At 39.1% G+C, this 17,189-nt stretch overlaps 1 protein-coding gene across 1 annotated transcript in view; it reads right to left on the reverse strand.

The window, feature by feature from the left end:
- LYST (lysosomal trafficking regulator) overlaps positions 1-17,189 on the reverse strand; it is a 166,695-nt gene that overhangs the window by 75,068 nt on the left and 74,438 nt on the right. The window contains exons 20-27 of the mRNA XM_055080822.1: positions 15,054-15,252; positions 12,637-12,768; positions 9,548-10,175; positions 8,642-8,819; positions 6,451-6,620; positions 4,951-5,181; positions 3,115-3,281; positions 1,829-1,981 (exon numbers count right to left, since the gene is read on the reverse strand). Coding sequence (XP_054936797.1) covers positions 1,829-1,981; positions 3,115-3,281; positions 4,951-5,181; positions 6,451-6,620; positions 8,642-8,819; positions 9,548-10,175; positions 12,637-12,768; positions 15,054-15,252 — 1,858 coding nt within the window. The remainder of the gene's footprint in view (positions 1-1,828; positions 1,982-3,114; positions 3,282-4,950; positions 5,182-6,450; positions 6,621-8,641; positions 8,820-9,547; positions 10,176-12,636; positions 12,769-15,053; positions 15,253-17,189) is intronic.

The following is a 17,189-nucleotide window of genomic DNA, read 5'->3' on the forward strand; positions in this document are numbered from 1 at the left end:
ATACAGGTATATATGTGTGTGTGTGTGCACGCGCGCATGTACCTATGTCGAGTATATACAGACGTATATATATGGGTGTGTGTGCGTGTGTGTGTGCACTTGTACCTATGTCCACTATATACAGACATATATATGTGTATGTGTGTGTGTATGTACCTATGTCCAGTATATACAGACGTATATATATGTGTGTGTGTGTGCGCGCGCGCATGTACCCATGTCCAGTATATACAGACGTACATATATGGGGGTGTGTGTCTGTGTGTGTGTGTGCGCATGTACCTGTGTCCAGTATATACAGACATATATGTGTGTATGTGTGTGCGCGCGCGCATGTACCTGTGTCCAGTATATACAGACATATATGTGTGTATGTGTGTGCGCGCGCGCATGTACCTGTGTCCAGTATATACAGATGTATATATATTTGTGTGTGTGCGTGCGCACGCATGCACCCATGTCCAGTATATACAGATGTATATATGTGTGTGTGTGAGCGCATGTACCTATGTCCAGTATATACAGATGTATATATGTGTGTGTGTGAGCGCATGCACCTATGTCCAGTATATACAGATGTATATATATTTGCGTGTGTGCGTGCACGCACATGCACCCATGTCCAGTATATACAGATGTATATATGTGTGTGTGTGAGCGCATGTACCTATGTCCAGTATATACAGGTGTGTGTGTGCACGCGCGCATGCACCCATGTCCAGTATATACAGATGTATATATGTGTGTGTGTGTGTGTGTGATGTTTGTGTGTGTGTGTGCGCGTACATGCACCTATGTCCAGTATATACAGACGTATATATGTGTGTGTGTGTGTGTATGTGTGCATATATAGAGCCAATGTGTACGTGTGGGGGGTGTTTACGCTATCTTTCTGAATTAATGTGTATATAGGTCAGAGCAGATTTTGTGGAAAAAATAAGTCTAACAATATTAAAAATAAGAATTTGATGACATGTCCTCATTTACAGCAAGCCCTAAAGTCACGTGCATAACATAACCATATCCGAGCCACCATCATCTCCTGCCCTGATTATTGCAATAGCCTCCTCCTTGCACTTCCCACTACCTTTCCTACTTTCCTCTAATCCACTCGGCACAGAAACCAGAATGGTCTTTACAAAATGAAAATCTGGTTATGTCATGCCAGCTACTCAAAAACCTCTGACAACTTCCCATTAGGATAAAATCTAATAAACTCCTTAACATGGCCCATATGATGATCTGGTTCATGCCGTCCTGTATAGCCTCATCTGGCAGCACTATCTTGTCAAGGGCTACACTTCAGCTACATGGCTTTCTTTCAGTTCTCTGAACAACCTTAGTTTTTTCCTGCCCCAGGACCTGCACGTCAGCTGCTCATTCTGCCTGTAATACTCTTCCTCTGGCTCCTGCTAACTCCTTTCTCATCCCTTATATTGAAATCCCGCTTCCTCAGAGACTTCTCTAACTCTGGATGTAAATCAGGCTGCCCTGTTACGGTCTCTGTTCCTACCTTCTACATTTCTCTACTACTTTATGGTAGAAGGGAAGAATCTGTGTCTTTTTATTTTTTTCATCACTGTATCGTCAACATTTAACACAGCGCTTGGCACATGGCAGGTGCTCAAGAGATAACTGAATAAGAACAGCAGTGAAAAGAAAGCAGTAGGAAAGTAGCAGTTTTCCTCATTTGGGAAGAAAACCTTTGCAAACTTTATAGTTTAGCTTTTGAAACAAAGAAATGTTTTCAAATGTGAATGCCATCAGAATACAGGAGAGTCAAGCTACCTTCCATTTATAATTATTAAAATATTATTTCAGCACTCACCAGCAATGCTCTTTCGCTTTTGAAATACTGCATGGCGGGCAGCAGAAGGCGACTGAGATGAATCTGTAAGGGTTTCAGCGTCATGATTTGCGGTGGTCCTTATAAATTCCATAGCAGCCTGGAGAACTCTATACTGTAGTGCAACAGCCATATCTAAAAACAGAAGATACTAGAATGTTTTCAAGCTATGTGGTTGTTAATTTTTTTTAAATTGAACTGATTCTTACATTCATGCAAAATCAAAACTGCCAATAATGTGTTGTTTTTTTTTTGTTTTTTTTTTTTTGCGGTACGCGGGCCTCTCACTGCTGCGGCCTCTCCTGTTGCGGAGCACAGGCTCCAGACGCGCAGGCTCAGCGGCCATGGCTCACGGGCCCAGCCGCTCCGCGGCATGTGGGATCTTCCCGGACCGGGGCACGAACCCGTGTCCCCTGCATCCGCAGGTGGACTCCCAACCACTGTGCCACCAGGGAAGCCCCCCAGTAATGTTTTATTAGAGATAAATTTAAAATTTTTGAGCAATGTGGGTTCTCAATGGTTGTAAACATTTCTTAACTGTCTTTAAAAGCAATTTTAAAGCAAATTTCCTAATGATTAGTATAAAAAATTCAATAGAAAAATACTAGCTCACAAATTTATTTCATTTTATATAATTGTTTTAAAGAACAGCCTTTTTAATATATAAGGCAAAAGTTTAACCAGAAATTCTCACATTTTTCTGCCCCATATTCACTATAATATTTGCCACTAAAGAAAACTAATGTTTTATGTTACTATTCAGCATAAACCTTTTCATTCTACTTGGTAAGAAAAATCAGCAGGTTTTTTTTGTTTTGTTTTGTTTTTAAATATTTATTTATTTATTTATTTATTTATTGGGTTGCACCAGGTCTTAGTTGCGGCATGTGAACTCTTAGTTGCGGCACGCGAACTCTTAGTTGCGGCATGCATGTGGGATCTATTCCCCGACCAGGGATCGAACCCAGGCCCCCTGCATTGGGAGCGTGGAGTCTTAACCACTGCACCACCAGGGAAGTCCTAGCAGCATCTTTTAGTGATGTGTTGGCAGCTACTAATTACATCAGGGCATCACTTTTTCATTTTTGCCACTTAAAAAGGCTTCTTTTTAAAGCCAGTAAACAAAGTTAAGGATGAACCTTTAGTAAAACAGTTTCTCTCCTCTATCCCACTCTCTCTACAGAAGCCAGAGAAAGCGATTAGGTTCTACTAACATTTTTGGCTATTATACAACTGCCCCCCACAAATCCATGAAAATTAAATCTTACTTTGGGTCCTCTTGCTTTTGCTATTTTGAAGATATCCGAGCAGTACAATAAGATCTTCGATAACTCTAAAATATTGTGAGCCTGAGGAACTGCAAGCATGAATTGTAACTGCTATGAAAAGTTGCTGCAGATCACAAGCTAGCAATCTGTATTCATTCAAAGGAACGCTAAAGAAAAAGAACAAACAATTTAAGGCAAAAAGAACTCGTTTAAATTCCTGTACTGCCAGTATTCATTCATTCTTTCATGCATTCATTCGCTATTTATCCATGCTTACTCTATGGCAGGTTACATAAACTACATGCTAGGAACAGAAATAAGAAGACACTCTTTGACTCCTGTGAAAATTCAGCTTGCAAAGGACCAGACAAGTGAACAGATAACTATAACCAGTAAGTGGTGGAAAATGTAACAACAGAGACTAACACAAGATACTGTGGGAATGCACTGGCAGGTTCCCAACACACTAAAGGTGAAGATTCTGTGGGTATGAAGAGGGATATTCTGAGAAGGCTTCACAGAGATGGTGAATTTGAATAAATTAACTGACCTCTCTGAATCTCACTTACACAAAGTACGTTTATTTTAAGGATTAAAACAGATACAGATTTGAACGTATATATTAATCACTTACAACTACCTAATAAATATGAATTAGTATCTTCTGTCCCTCAATTTTTAAACTTGATAATCTACCTCAGTGTGTGATATTAAGCCTCTCCACTTACTTTTTCAAAATCAAGCAAGAGTTAGAAATGGTAAATTTGGGGGGGTGGCAATCAATAGAGTAGCATATAAGGACATTCCGTAAGTACAGTTTCTTTAAAACAACAGCAACAAACTGCTCTTAGCAGGAGCCTGCTGGTACTCTTCCCAAGTTCCACCAATTTCATGCACTGTATTATAATCAAGACTAAATGTTTTGAGGAATACAATACTTTGTATTTCTTTGTATTTCTCATATGCCCAGCACACAGATCCTAAATAAAACAGGTGCCCAATAAAAACTGAACTGAGCTGACTACAAGGAGTCCTCTCCAGCACCCAGAGAGCCTCCCTGGCCTAGAGAATCACCAGGGATATGCTCTGCCTTCTCTGCAAAAATATATTTAATATTTAATGTTTTAACGTGCAGTAAGATGATGCTTCTGGAGATTTGTATCTTAACATTATGCTAATAAAAATGTTATACTGTACATCATAAATGCAGACACCGAAGGCACAAAATCCAAATAAAAATATAATTGCCTAACATATTTTTTAAAGCTGTTAATCAATTTGGTGGGCAGCCATTTGCCAATGCACTTTTCGCTACCAGAAATTCATTTATGGTAGTAGACAGCGGTACGGCATGCTAAAAGTGGGAGAGCATGGTGACTGTGAAGCACAGGCTTCTGAAGTGAGAATATTCAGCCTCAAGTTCTCTGTTTACTAGCTGTGTGATCTGCAACAAGTTACTACATCTCTCTAATCCTCAATTTCCTATTCCTGATGGGGATAATAATTTTTATAAGACTATAGTGGAAGCTTGGTAAATATATTTGAGGACAGTTAAATTTATACACCTTGTCTTCATGTTCTAAATACCTAAAAGTACGTCATATAAATACCTTATTTTTTTTAAACCAACTTTATTGAAAATGATGGAAAATATGCCCTCCAAATTTAATTTAATTTAATTTAATTTAATTTAATTTAAAAGAAAGAAATTTGGAGGAAAGAAATTCTTTGAAAGTATTATGAAATATTACATGCTTTAATGTAACCTGCTAGTAAAGTTTTTCCCTTTCCAAAGTTTTTATCAGATGTAGTTTTAAATAATGATTTAAAACTTACTTCTTTTCTAATCCATTCAGAGCTGCTACTGTATTACATAACACGTAGAGCAGACCATTATCCAACAACATATCTGCTACCTTAGAACAAGAATTTAATATTTGGAGAAGAAGTAAGAGAGCGTTATGCAAGAGCACGTTGTCATATAAGGAGGTCTCTATTAGTCCCAGAATAGGAATGACAGACCACTTCTGAAAAAGTCCCATGTTTTTCACATCTTCCAGATCAAATCTATAATAAATAATACAGTTAAGAGCACATTAGAAGCAACTAACCATGAAATAAGGAAAAATGATTGCAATATGGGCCATTTTGTTGACTTGATTTTGAAGCTATAAAGCATAAATTAGGGAAGGATTCTTAACCTTTTTTTAGATCACAAATCCCTCCAATAAAAAGATAAAAGGTGTTGCTAGAAGTCTGTTCCAAGGCAAATACACAAATATTCAAGGGAAACATTTATACAATTTCATGGTTTTAACTGACTCACTTTAATTTGTCCATGAACCACTAAGTTGTCCAAAGATCCCCTGCTCTAGGGATCTATATAACAAGTGTGCAGAAAAAAAAAAAAAGACTATTATTTTACACAGTATTTCAGGGAACTAGTAAAAAGAGGTCTAGTGAAAGGAATGGATCTCGAGTTCTTGTTCCAATACTCTTTGTCTCTGGGATGGAGGGAAATTATTTACATGTTTTATACCTCATTTTCTTTATCTGTCAATATGTGTGGTGATATTTGCTCTACTTTCTTCTCAAGACTATTGTGAGAATCAAATGAGATGATGCAAAATTGCTTTGAAAGAGCCAAAAGCTGCATGCAAATGGAAAGTACTATTGTCATTGCTGCAACTAATAAGTAAATTCTTCAAGGTCTGAATTGGTCTACTTACAAATAAGTAGGAGACACTTAATAATAATACAAAGACACACATTTCTCTCTACTTTATCGTACACATAAATAACAGCTTAACTTTTCTGCCAAACTTTTGGCTTGGGAGAAAAATATTCTTTAATTTTTGTACTTATTTGCTAATCCTTCAGCATTATACCAGGGACAAAGCTCAGTAATCAGTGTGCTGGAATTCCAGGTGGGGGATTTATTCTTCACCCAGATAACCCGGGTCTCTGAGGGAGTGAGGAGCTTGTCTATGGAGCCCTCCTACAATCTGCTGCTGGGACCACAGAAGCCACCTTCTTCTCAGTTAACCTCAGGTTAACACTGGATACCAAATCTTAACTATCACTTTCTTGCATCTGATGCAGCATTTCTTTCTTTCTTTCTTACTTACTAGTTCCTAGCTAATGAATGAAATACAAAGGAAGAAATTATATTAGAATGAATATAATATGGAAAATAATAAATTGATTCACCTGGAAAATGACTTTTAACAGATTTTTTCTAAGAGTGACCAAGTAATTTTGTTAAGAGTCAGTTTAACAAATTTTACAGTTAAGACAAAAGATCCCCAATTCTGGTGGAGGGAAGAACCCACTTACTCTTCATCAAGGCCAGCATGTCGGCCAAAGAACATTTCAATGAAGCATTCTAATAATTCCTGAGTTCCCCGATGAAGATACAACTGGTTGGCTAGCAAGGAAAAGCCACGATTCTTCAGAAATTTATCCTTTTGTTCCTTAGATGCTCTATTAAAATATGCATCTAATAGCTAAGGAAAAAAATTAAGTTAGACAATATATTAAAATTTTACATAATGTATACAAGTCAGACAGTGCATTATATTTGTAGTTGTAAGTTATCGTTTAATTTCATCTATATAGAACAGAGAAAGCTCAAAAAAATGCCACCTCCATAGCAAAACAAAAGTGAACTTTGTCTCTGATTATTATGGAATGCTAATGATGACCCTGTCTTGGAGATCTTAATACTTTTGTGACGGGAAACTAGCTTTTTAGCTAAGCATGGACACCTAGCAGATTGGCAGCCTTAGCTGAGTATAAGTAGAATATTTGTGCCTAATTCTAATTCTGAAAAAAGAAAAATGAGTCAACACTGTATGATGCTTTCTCTGAAAAAAAACAAAACAAAACAAAACAAAACAAAAAAATATATATATATCCCAGACCTCTATTTTTCTAGACTTCTTAACATTTTATTTATCTTGAGCATAGGCCTAAACTTCCATCCTTTCCCAGCATCTTAAATGCAACATGTGTACAATCTAAGTAATTATTTTTCCTTCCAAGCTCACTTCTTCCATGGTTCTGATCTTAGAGCACAGTGGCACCATCCTATGAGACTTTAAGGCTAATCTCACTTTTGGCTTTTCTTGTCCTGATTTCCCACATGTAATTATGAAGGTCTCTCACCTCCATTCCAGTGAATGTCTCTCAAATCTGTCTGTCCTTTGACTTTCCACTTCCCCAGATCAGGGACTCATCATCTCTCCCCTGGACCATTGTGATATCCTGCGAACACAATGCTTCCACCTCTCTCTCCCCTGCGATCACTCCCTCACAGTGATGACAGACTATTCTTCTCAAAACACACGCCCCTTTACCGCCCTACTTAAAAAGCTTTCTAAGTTTACAGCATAATACAAAATACACCTTTTGCATGAATCCTTCCCTGGTTCCCGCATCAGAATTATTTGCTTTTCCTGTGCTCCCATTCTTCTTTATTAATACTACCACTGAAGCACTCATCACACAAGTCCTTACATTTTACTTAGTTGGGTATATGTCTCTCTTCCCCACTGGCCTATAAACTCCTAAATGCAGAGGGTTATTCCCCTTTATATCCCACATAGCAGCTAGCCCAGTGTTTTACACATGAAATGGAAGCTAAGTAAATAGTGGCTTGCAACTGATTTAACAATATCCCACATCAAACTGAGAATCTTTTTTTTTTTTTTTTGCGGTACGCGGCCCTCTCACTGTTGTGGCCTCTCCCGTTGCGGGGCACAGGCTCCGGACGCGCAGGCTCAGCGGCCATGGCTCACGGGCCCAGCCGCTCCGCGGCATGTGGGATCCTCCCGGACCGGGGCACGAACCCGCGTCCCCTGCATCGGCAGGCGGACTCTCAACCACTGCGCCACCAGGGAAGCCCCGAAAATGAGAATCTTTAAAGACCATTTCAACATTGGGTTGTCTCCTAATGGGAACCATTCATATCAAATATGTATTCTTTCAACAATGTTCTTAGGACCTTTTATATATTAGACACAACATGCCTACCCTCACAGGACTTATATTTCAGTATGGGAGGTTAAAAAAAAAACAAATACACAAACAAATTAAAAAGGTAATTACAAGACACACCTGGGATGCTATTATAGAACAAGTGAGAAGCAGGGCTAGACAGAAGCTGGTTTGAAAGGTGAACAGGTAAGGCCTCTTTGAGAAGGTGACATCTGAGCTGAAACCTGAAGTAAGTGTCTAAGATTTAACGATACTACACTGCAGGAGAGACTTCCAATGACCTGTGTGTTCCTTGTAAGTAGCAGACTTAAAAAAAACATACTGATATGAATCGATATATGGAGGAGGGCTTAAAGTTGGATGATAAGACATAGAAAAATAGGGGTAAGAAGTAACAAACTACATCAGCTCATTATGCCTAAGAATAAAAGAAAGCTTCAGGTCTATCTGAATATGCACACTCAAATTTAAAATGACGCATGTGTTTATCGTTCCAAGTGAAAACGACGCATTTAGCATCTGCCCTTACTTTGATAGCTCCTTGTTGCACGGCAGGTGACGGGTGATTAACGAGGACCAGCAGCGTATCTGCGTGAATGAGCCTGTCCATCACATCTTCCAGCATGACATCAGGCAGGATGAGAAGAACTCCGCTTAGGAGCTCATACAACCCACAGCACACAGGTACCAAACAGTCTTCAGTCACACTAAAACAGAGACCCAGAAAGTCTTATCAAAGCAAGATCAGCGAGGAAAGCAGTGCCTCATGATTACCTTAAGAACTGTGATGAGCAGTAATAATTTTCACATGTGAAACAAAAGTGCATAAGGTTTAAAAAATGTTTCCTGATTTAACTGTGATTAACAAATTTGCCATCGCTTTTTATCACCGGTATTTTTTAGGTATATCGTCTCTTAAACACTAGTCTATTCTACATCTGTGATTTCCAATAGCCACTTGTGCTATTTAAGCTATTTAAAATTAAATAAAAAATCCAGTTGCTCAGCTGCACTGGCCACATTTCAAGTGCGTTATGTGTCTCCTGCAGTGGACAGCACAGGTGAACGTTTCCATCACCGTGTGGAAAGTTTCACTGACGGTGCTAATTGAGATGCTTTTGGGAAAGATAATAAATCGTATAATTTCCCTAAACTGAAGAGTTTTTCCTCTAATAACCATATGGAATTAAATAAACCATAAGATAATTTTTTCTTCGGGAACAATTTACGGTTTATCCTTTGGTTAAATATGGAATTCAACATCACCTAGTATTAAAATAAGGAGAAAGGTACCTTTGTTTGTTATTAATAGATATGTTATATTATACGAGATCCCGTAATAAAGACATTTCTACAAGTACAGAAATTCTTCAAAGAACGGTAAAAAAAAATAAAAAAGCGGGGAGGGGTTTGGCATACAAAACCATGTGAGCACCTGTGAGCACTTGTAGTTCGGCTGTGGTTCGGCTCATAACGGAGAGAAAAGGCAAAGTTTTCCCAGTCTTCGGTGTTCCTGTCAGCAAGACTTGGCCACCGGCCGACAGCTGCAGAGCCGTCCTGTGGGGGAAAAGCTAGCCCAAGGCTTGCAATAGTGCTGTGGCTTCGCTGGAACGAGGCCAGCCCCTTCAGGTCATCAGGTCGGCGTGGGCAGAACTCATCCACAAGACTGTCATCGTCTGATCTGGGTTCTGTTCCCACCTCTTTCTGATCTACTTTGACCACTGCAAGTCCCGATGTTCCTTTTGGGACACCACTGACAGACGCATGGGCTGGAAGGACGGCTTCCATTTCACAAACCGTTTTTGCAGACTCACAGCTACTGACAAAAGCATCTTCTCTGCCTTTCTTCAGCGTCTCAGAACTCCTCAGAGGGCTCCATGTCTCTGGTTGGGAAGCAACATCATGACCTACAACGCTTTGTAACTTGTCAATACTACAACCCAAACTTCCAGTCAATTTTCGTGGTTGTATTTGAGGTGAAGAAGTAGGAAATGCCGGTAGGCTTCTAGAACGCAACATGCTGGCAGTCATCTGCTGTGGAACAGTACTGGAGGAATTGTTTCCTGGTGAGAGTAGACACAAAAACAGTATTGAAAAATCTTATGAGCGGGCCCACTTCTTTTCTGCACTATCAGTCCCAACCAGAGCAATAACCCATTTATCTAGCGATATTAAAGAACGCATACAGGCTAACGATCATAGTAACTAATGCTTAAAAATTCTTAAGGTTAAAACTATTTTTCTTTTAACTACTTTTTATTAAAATTTTCCCAAAATACGTATCTTTACCTGTCTCCTTAACAAAATACAATATTGCCTGAGTGATTCAAAGTTATTAGGATTAATGGTGCTACTGAAGTGAAATTAAGTGAATTAAGTGAAACTCAATGTACCTCAGGCTAGCAGTCACTAGGATGCAGTTTGATACAGTGGAAAGAGTGTGGGCTTTGCAACGAGATATAACAGGATTCAAGCGATAGTTCAGCTAGTTAGGTGGCTTAGGTAAATCATTTAATTAGATGAGTGTTCATTTCTGCAAATGTAAAATGAGGGTTCAGAACATCTACTTTGCAAGGCTGCTTTAAGGATTAAGTGAGATCATATCCATGATGCACCTAGCATAGTGCCTGCCATATAATAGGTGCTCAATAAATGTTAGTGATAGTTGTACGTGGTGGTGTTATTACTAGGCTAAATGTCCCTAGACTGTTCTCTCACTCCTCCCTTTCTGTAGTCACTTTTTGCTGCTATTACTGAGAAGAAACAGTTTTTTCTCTTCTTGCTATAGCTCTCGAATTTTCTGCTTCTTATATTCTATGTAGGAGGAGACCAGAAAAATCACTCTCATCCTTAGTGCATGGGATATAAGTGAATGCTACTCAAGGTATGGTCTGTGGGCCAGGAGCACGGGGATCAGCACCGCTGTGCGACTGTTCGAAATGCACATTCTCAGGCTCCACCCCAGATCTACTGAATCAGAACGTGTGAGGCAGGGGCCCAGGGATCTATGTTTTAACCAGCTCTCCAGGTGATTTTTCAGCAAGCTAAAACTTGAGAAGCACTGATATAAAGTAAACAAGCACTGAATGAACTGCTCAGAGCTCAGGCTTTGTGGCAATAAAACAGCTCCATAGCTCGGAAGTTTTTCCTAGTTATTTCTGGGTTTTGGCTGGAGGAATAAGGTTGCCAAAAGAGACTGTTCAAACGACCTGGAAAAAATGGGGGCATGATTGTACTAGAAAATGTTTCAGAGTGATGCACAATGATTTAAAAAATGACACTTCCTATGAAATTCCAAATAAAACTAATTAAAACATAGCCTTAAAATATTATAAAATAAAAGGCCATAACATGTGCTAGAGAATAACTGAAACACTTTTGGGAGAGAAGGAAAACTGGAGGTTAATACCCAGATACTGTGTCCTATCTATCCATGTCTCTATCTTACCAGCCTATTTAATGATTTGTATTGGAGCTGGAGACACGAGTAGGGTGGACTAACAGTCTGGGAGAAGGAATGTGTCAGTCTGGGAGAGGATGGCAGTCAGGAAAGGAAAAGACATACAGTCAGTTCACAACCAGGAGACATGTACCTATTTTTTCTCTGTAAAAAGAGAGATGAGGTTGTCTGTTAAGAACAAGCTAGGAAGAGAGAAAAGTACTGTTAAGCTTAAAGACTTGAATATACTTGCTATGGAGATAGAAGAGGCAACTGATTGTGAATATACAGAAAAATTATAGGGCAGCATTAAAAAGGCCAACTATGCCACAGACCCTTTTAATGGCAGGAATTCTAAGCAGCGTGAGGATGGTTAGATTGAGGAAAGGTTCGACTTTTTCAGGTCAAGCGTGCTAAAAGGCCAAGAGGACAAGGAAAATGAAGAAATAAAATTATTGGCTGATGAGATCTAGGCTGGAAGGGGAAAACAGTCAGAGGGAACTTGGGAGGATGATAAAGAAACCAGAAGGATAGGAAGTTCTCATAGAGAGTGGGAGACGGGAGGTTTAGGGGTGGGAAGCGTTCTCTGATGGTGTCTAAGACAGATGCAAGCAGACTGGTAGATAAAGTAGAGGGGACGGTCCCCAGGGTCAAGGCTGGAGTACGGATGGCCACTCACATGGCAAGTGAAGTTGTCTAGAATGAGTTCAGGTGGAAAGGAGACAGGAAGCCAAACAAAGCTTTTGAAGAAAATGGGAAAATAAATCAGAAGCTTAATGAAAGAAAAATGCCTATGACAGAAGGGGAGAGAGAATTCCAGAGCAAGACAGCATGAGCCTCATACACCCCCTAAGTTCCCCTGAGAGTCACCTGTTATACTGAGTGTGAGTTACTGATATCAGAAAGTAGTGAAATGGATTCCTTAAATATATTCTATTATTTTTAAGTTTAGCCTTCCATTTATTTATTCTGAATATCAGGTTGTATTATGCTGCTAAAACATGTACAGTTTATTTATCTATTAATATTCAGAACTAAATACAGAAGGGTTATACTTTCATCATTGTTTTTGTTTGTCTGTTTACCTTCAGGTGGTGAAGCAGTAAAACCAGATGGGCTTATTACCATAAATCCAGGGCTAGTAACAGACTTTCCTCCACTGCTAGAATGCCTCAGGTACATGATTGACTGTACTTTCTCCTGAAAGATCTTGCCATCTAGGATCAAAAAAAGTTTTCAGACAATTTTAAAGAAGGATAAAACAAAAATATAACTTTAAAAGCAAATCGTTAAATACACATGTTTACAAAAAGATGTTCAAAGCAAAAAGAAAAAACGGCATCCTTTATAATAATGCACATTTGATACGTGAGGACACTCTACAACTTCTTACTCTAGATTCTTTTGTTGACTATTACTAGCCACATTAACTTCTATTTTCTTTGAATTCTAACTGTACTTATAGTTATTCCTGTAGTTTAGCAGCTAACTGTTCACTTTGTATACGCTAATATGATCTCTCCAAGGAGACTGTTCATCAGTTCATTCCTTGAGGGAAAGGCTGTGTCTTCTCTATTTTTACACAGCCCCAATATGACTCCGAAGTTGATACCTCCAGTTTAATCTTCCTTTTTGAGCTTCATACTTCTAAATTCAACTGCTTGAGTTTTTAAATGCACCACAAATGCAACAAATCTAAATCTGAGTCACCTTCTGCCCTACATTCCCTCCTGTGTTCTCTGGCTCCTTTGGTAGAAGTACCTATTTCCCATGCAGGATCCAGGAGCCACCCTTGACCACAACCTTTCCTTTACCCATGTCAAGTCAGTCTCCAGGTTCCATTGACTTTATTTCTGTTTCTGGAACTCTTCTCATCCCTAGCATAGCGCTATAAGGCAGGCTCTAAACCCCCTCACCTGGATTATTACCTCGGACTTCTAAATGGTATCCATGATGGACCTCTGGTCACCCTCAAATCCTCATAGCTACCAGCCTTCTCTCTATCAAATGTCAATCTCTGCTTAAAACCTTCCAGTGGCTTTCTGCTTCCTCCTTACCGCTACAAGAATCTCCATGATCCGTCTCCACACCCTTTTACCAGCCTTTTTGCTTACATTGTACTTCAGCAAAACCAAGCTGTTCGCTTTGCCTGGAAGGCCCCTCCCTTCAACTCCTACTCAGCCTTTAAGACTCAGAGCAGGCGTCACCACCTCCAGGAAATGTCCCCTTGCCATGCTCTATGCTACCCAAAATGAAATATTGCCATCGCTGTGTTTTCCACATGGTATACTTACCTGTTTATGTCTCTCTCCCCTCTACTAGACTGTAAACTCCTTAAGGGAGGCGACCACATTTTACTCATCGTTACAACAACCCTGTGCTACCAGAATCTTGGCATTGCTTTATTCACTAAATGTTAGCTGAACCTAACGCAAAGTCATGCTGTATAATCTCACTTGGATTTTTACTGTGGCGGAATCATTTCATTCACTTATTATATTGCTTAAAATGGCTGTTGGACAACCAGTTTCCCGCTCTAAATTTACTATCTAGCTTTCTCACAAGTATACTCTTGCTTGCTTTCTTCCCACATCACCTTTTCCTAGTTCTTTTAAAACTCTGATTCTTCCACCTTTCTTTTACACTGAGATTACTCTTTCTTGTTCCACCCTCTGAATAGTATTATCACCAACAGTTCCATCCTTAGCCTCGTTTTTCCTTCTCTTTCTCTCCACACTTTTCTTCAGTGGTCTCATCTGTTCCCAGAGCTTCAACTCACTTCTAAGCAGGTGGTTTCTCTATACTGAATTTTATTGTAATAATTTACTTACATCGTATTCCTTGGCTCAAAACAAACAAAACAAAACAAAATCCTTCAATTACCCCCAACTAGAATACTAGTTCAAATTCTCTGATCTTACATTCAAGGACTCGTTTAATATGAGCTTGGGTGGGGTGGAATAAATGATGGTCCCAAACTATATTTATGGTATTATTTCTCACTACTCCTTTATAAATCCCCTATATTAGGTAAAATTCATTATTCTTTATTTTCTCTTTCTATTTTTCCTCCCTTTAAGTCATTCTCTTCACCTGGAATGCTAATTCTCCAATCTGCCTATTAAATTTTACTTAAATTCTGCAATGCCCATGGCAGATATTAATCTATTAAATCTCTCTCCATACCTGTCTGATGAAACCCTAACTCTTCTGAAATCTAATTAGTTCTTCTTCTGCATCTCTTACGTACTTACCAGATATTGTTTCTTATTATAATTATTTCAGCATATATATCTCCCCTTGCCTCTTGGCATTTTAAGCCCTCTGAAGGCAGAGACTATGTCTGGTTCATTTTATGGCCCTCTGCCCCGTCCCAATCCCAGTGTGTAATTAGTTTCTAGCACAGAGGCTGTTCAATATATATCAAACAAACGCGAATCAAGCGGGAAGGAAGAAACAAAAGTGGAAACAGCCAAGACCTAACAAAAATGATCATACCTACCTATGTGCAAAGAAAAGTAGAAGCCTGCAGGGTTATGGCAAACGTAAGTATTGGTAGGAGGGTGAGCTGCCAAAAGGAAACTGAAGACGGCTGCCAATAATTCCAGATCTGGAGGAGACCCAAGGACTTCTGCTATAATTTTCACAAATGATCTACAAACCTCTCGGGGCATGGACGTAAGCTGCCCCTCTTTGTGTTCCTGAAAAAAATAAACACTCTCTTTAGATTTCAAGAGAACTGTCAACTTAACTAACATTTCTCATTGAAGCAAGATAATTCTGTTTAAGATAGAACTGTGTTGGTTTACTACTCCAGACTGACCATATTTACCATACAATTGAGTTGCTATTTCTCAATTCAATCAAGCTTGCTATTAAAATTCATTAAAACCAATGTCCCCATATAAATGTTAGCTACTATTAGTACTCTTATCACTACTACTACTACTACTTCTGCTACTACTACTATGGGTTCGGAAGGGAAATTTTTTGATAGACAAAACTGATTATATGAATACACTATGTTCCAGTCTACAAAGTTATTTCTCACAACAGCTCTGAGAGGTTTTATCCATCATTTCTAGAATATGGAGGCCCGAAGTGGTTATATGACTAACTTAAACCACACAGAAAACATGTCAGAGTAGTGCAGCCATTAACTCAAACTCAGACCTCTGATCTCTTTCTACGGCATCATCTACGGCCTGGAATAATGAGACCTGCCAGAATGCCAAGTAATTACCAAAAATAAAGATGGATATAAATAAACTATTTATATTCTCCAACCCTAACCTCCCCAATAGGTAGCAGCTGGCCTCTAGATCAAGGCTACCAGAGGTAAACCTCCTCATGTTTCCTGCCTGTCCAAATATACAATATATCACTACATCCACTCTTCTTCATTTGCTCTTGTGTACTGCTCAAACAGAAAACGTAAAATCTAGATGTTAACTTTGACACAGTTTAGTCTTACTACCTCAGATTTAAGAAGAGAACACTGAGTCTATAAAAGTAAGCACAAAACCCCTTTGTCAAGATCTCACAATGGCCAAGTGGCCAAGCCAAGACAAGAATACAGGTGTCCTAACTTGCAATTCAGCGTTATTTCTGCCACAGCCATTTGTCTTTTTTCTAAATCGCACCCCTTGTGACTTCCTAACCTCAATTATTCATTCCTAAGTTCATCCCAGCTTACGTTTCTTCAATCTTGCCCTCTCCACTGACTCCTTACAAATAGTCACTGGTATCCTATCTCATTTAAAAAAAAAAAAAATCCCTTAACTTGACCTGTTGGGAAGCTTTTGTTTACATTCTGTTTCTCTTTTCTTCTGCTGCTGGACTTTTTAATAAAAACATTTTTAAATTCTCACTGCTTCCAGTGATCCACCACACATGCTGCCTAAAGTCCCCAGAAATCTGGTTCTTGCCGTCTTCACTCCGCTGAAATCTTATAAGCCATTAAGAATTTCCAAGTTGATGGCCTTTTGTCTGACCACATTTTCCTGGAACTTTCTACCTTGTTTGGTTCTAGAGACCACCTCTGTCTGGGCAGGTTCTCCTCCCTCTGTCCACGCTTGGCTTTCACTTTGCTGGGCTTCCTGGTACTTCTTTACCTTTTCAACTACTCTTTTTTTTTTTTTTGACTATTCTTTCTATATCTCTCTCAACAGCTCCTTTTTCCTGTTTCATGCCCTGAAAATGGATATTTTCCGAGATGCAAACCTCAACTCCCTATGATCCTTTCACTACATTTGTGTATCCTGTAGTGCTTCTCTATCCCCATTGCTTCACGAACACATCAATGCAAACAAGTTCTACTCTCTCCCCAGCTCCAATCTTGCACATCCAAGTGCCTGGCGGTCAGCGTCGCTGAGCATCCCGCCATAATCTCACACGCAGAATGCTCAAGTCTTGCTCAATCCATGTTCAATCCTGCCTTCTTTGATGATACAATCATTCTTCTGGTCTCCCAGCTTGAAATTTTACATTATATATTTGACTTCTTTTGCAGCTTCTATTTAAACAGAACCAAGCCCTATTAATTGCCTTTACATCTCCTCCATTATTTGCTCCTTTTGTTTTTTGAATTGTATTTTTAATACAGCAGGTTCTTATTAGTTCTCTATTTTATACACAT

The sequence above is a fragment of the Physeter macrocephalus genome, chromosome 20 (genome assembly GCF_002837175.3).
Source record: "Physeter macrocephalus isolate SW-GA chromosome 20, ASM283717v5, whole genome shotgun sequence".
Classification (NCBI taxonomy): domain Eukaryota; kingdom Metazoa; phylum Chordata; class Mammalia; order Artiodactyla; family Physeteridae; genus Physeter; species Physeter macrocephalus.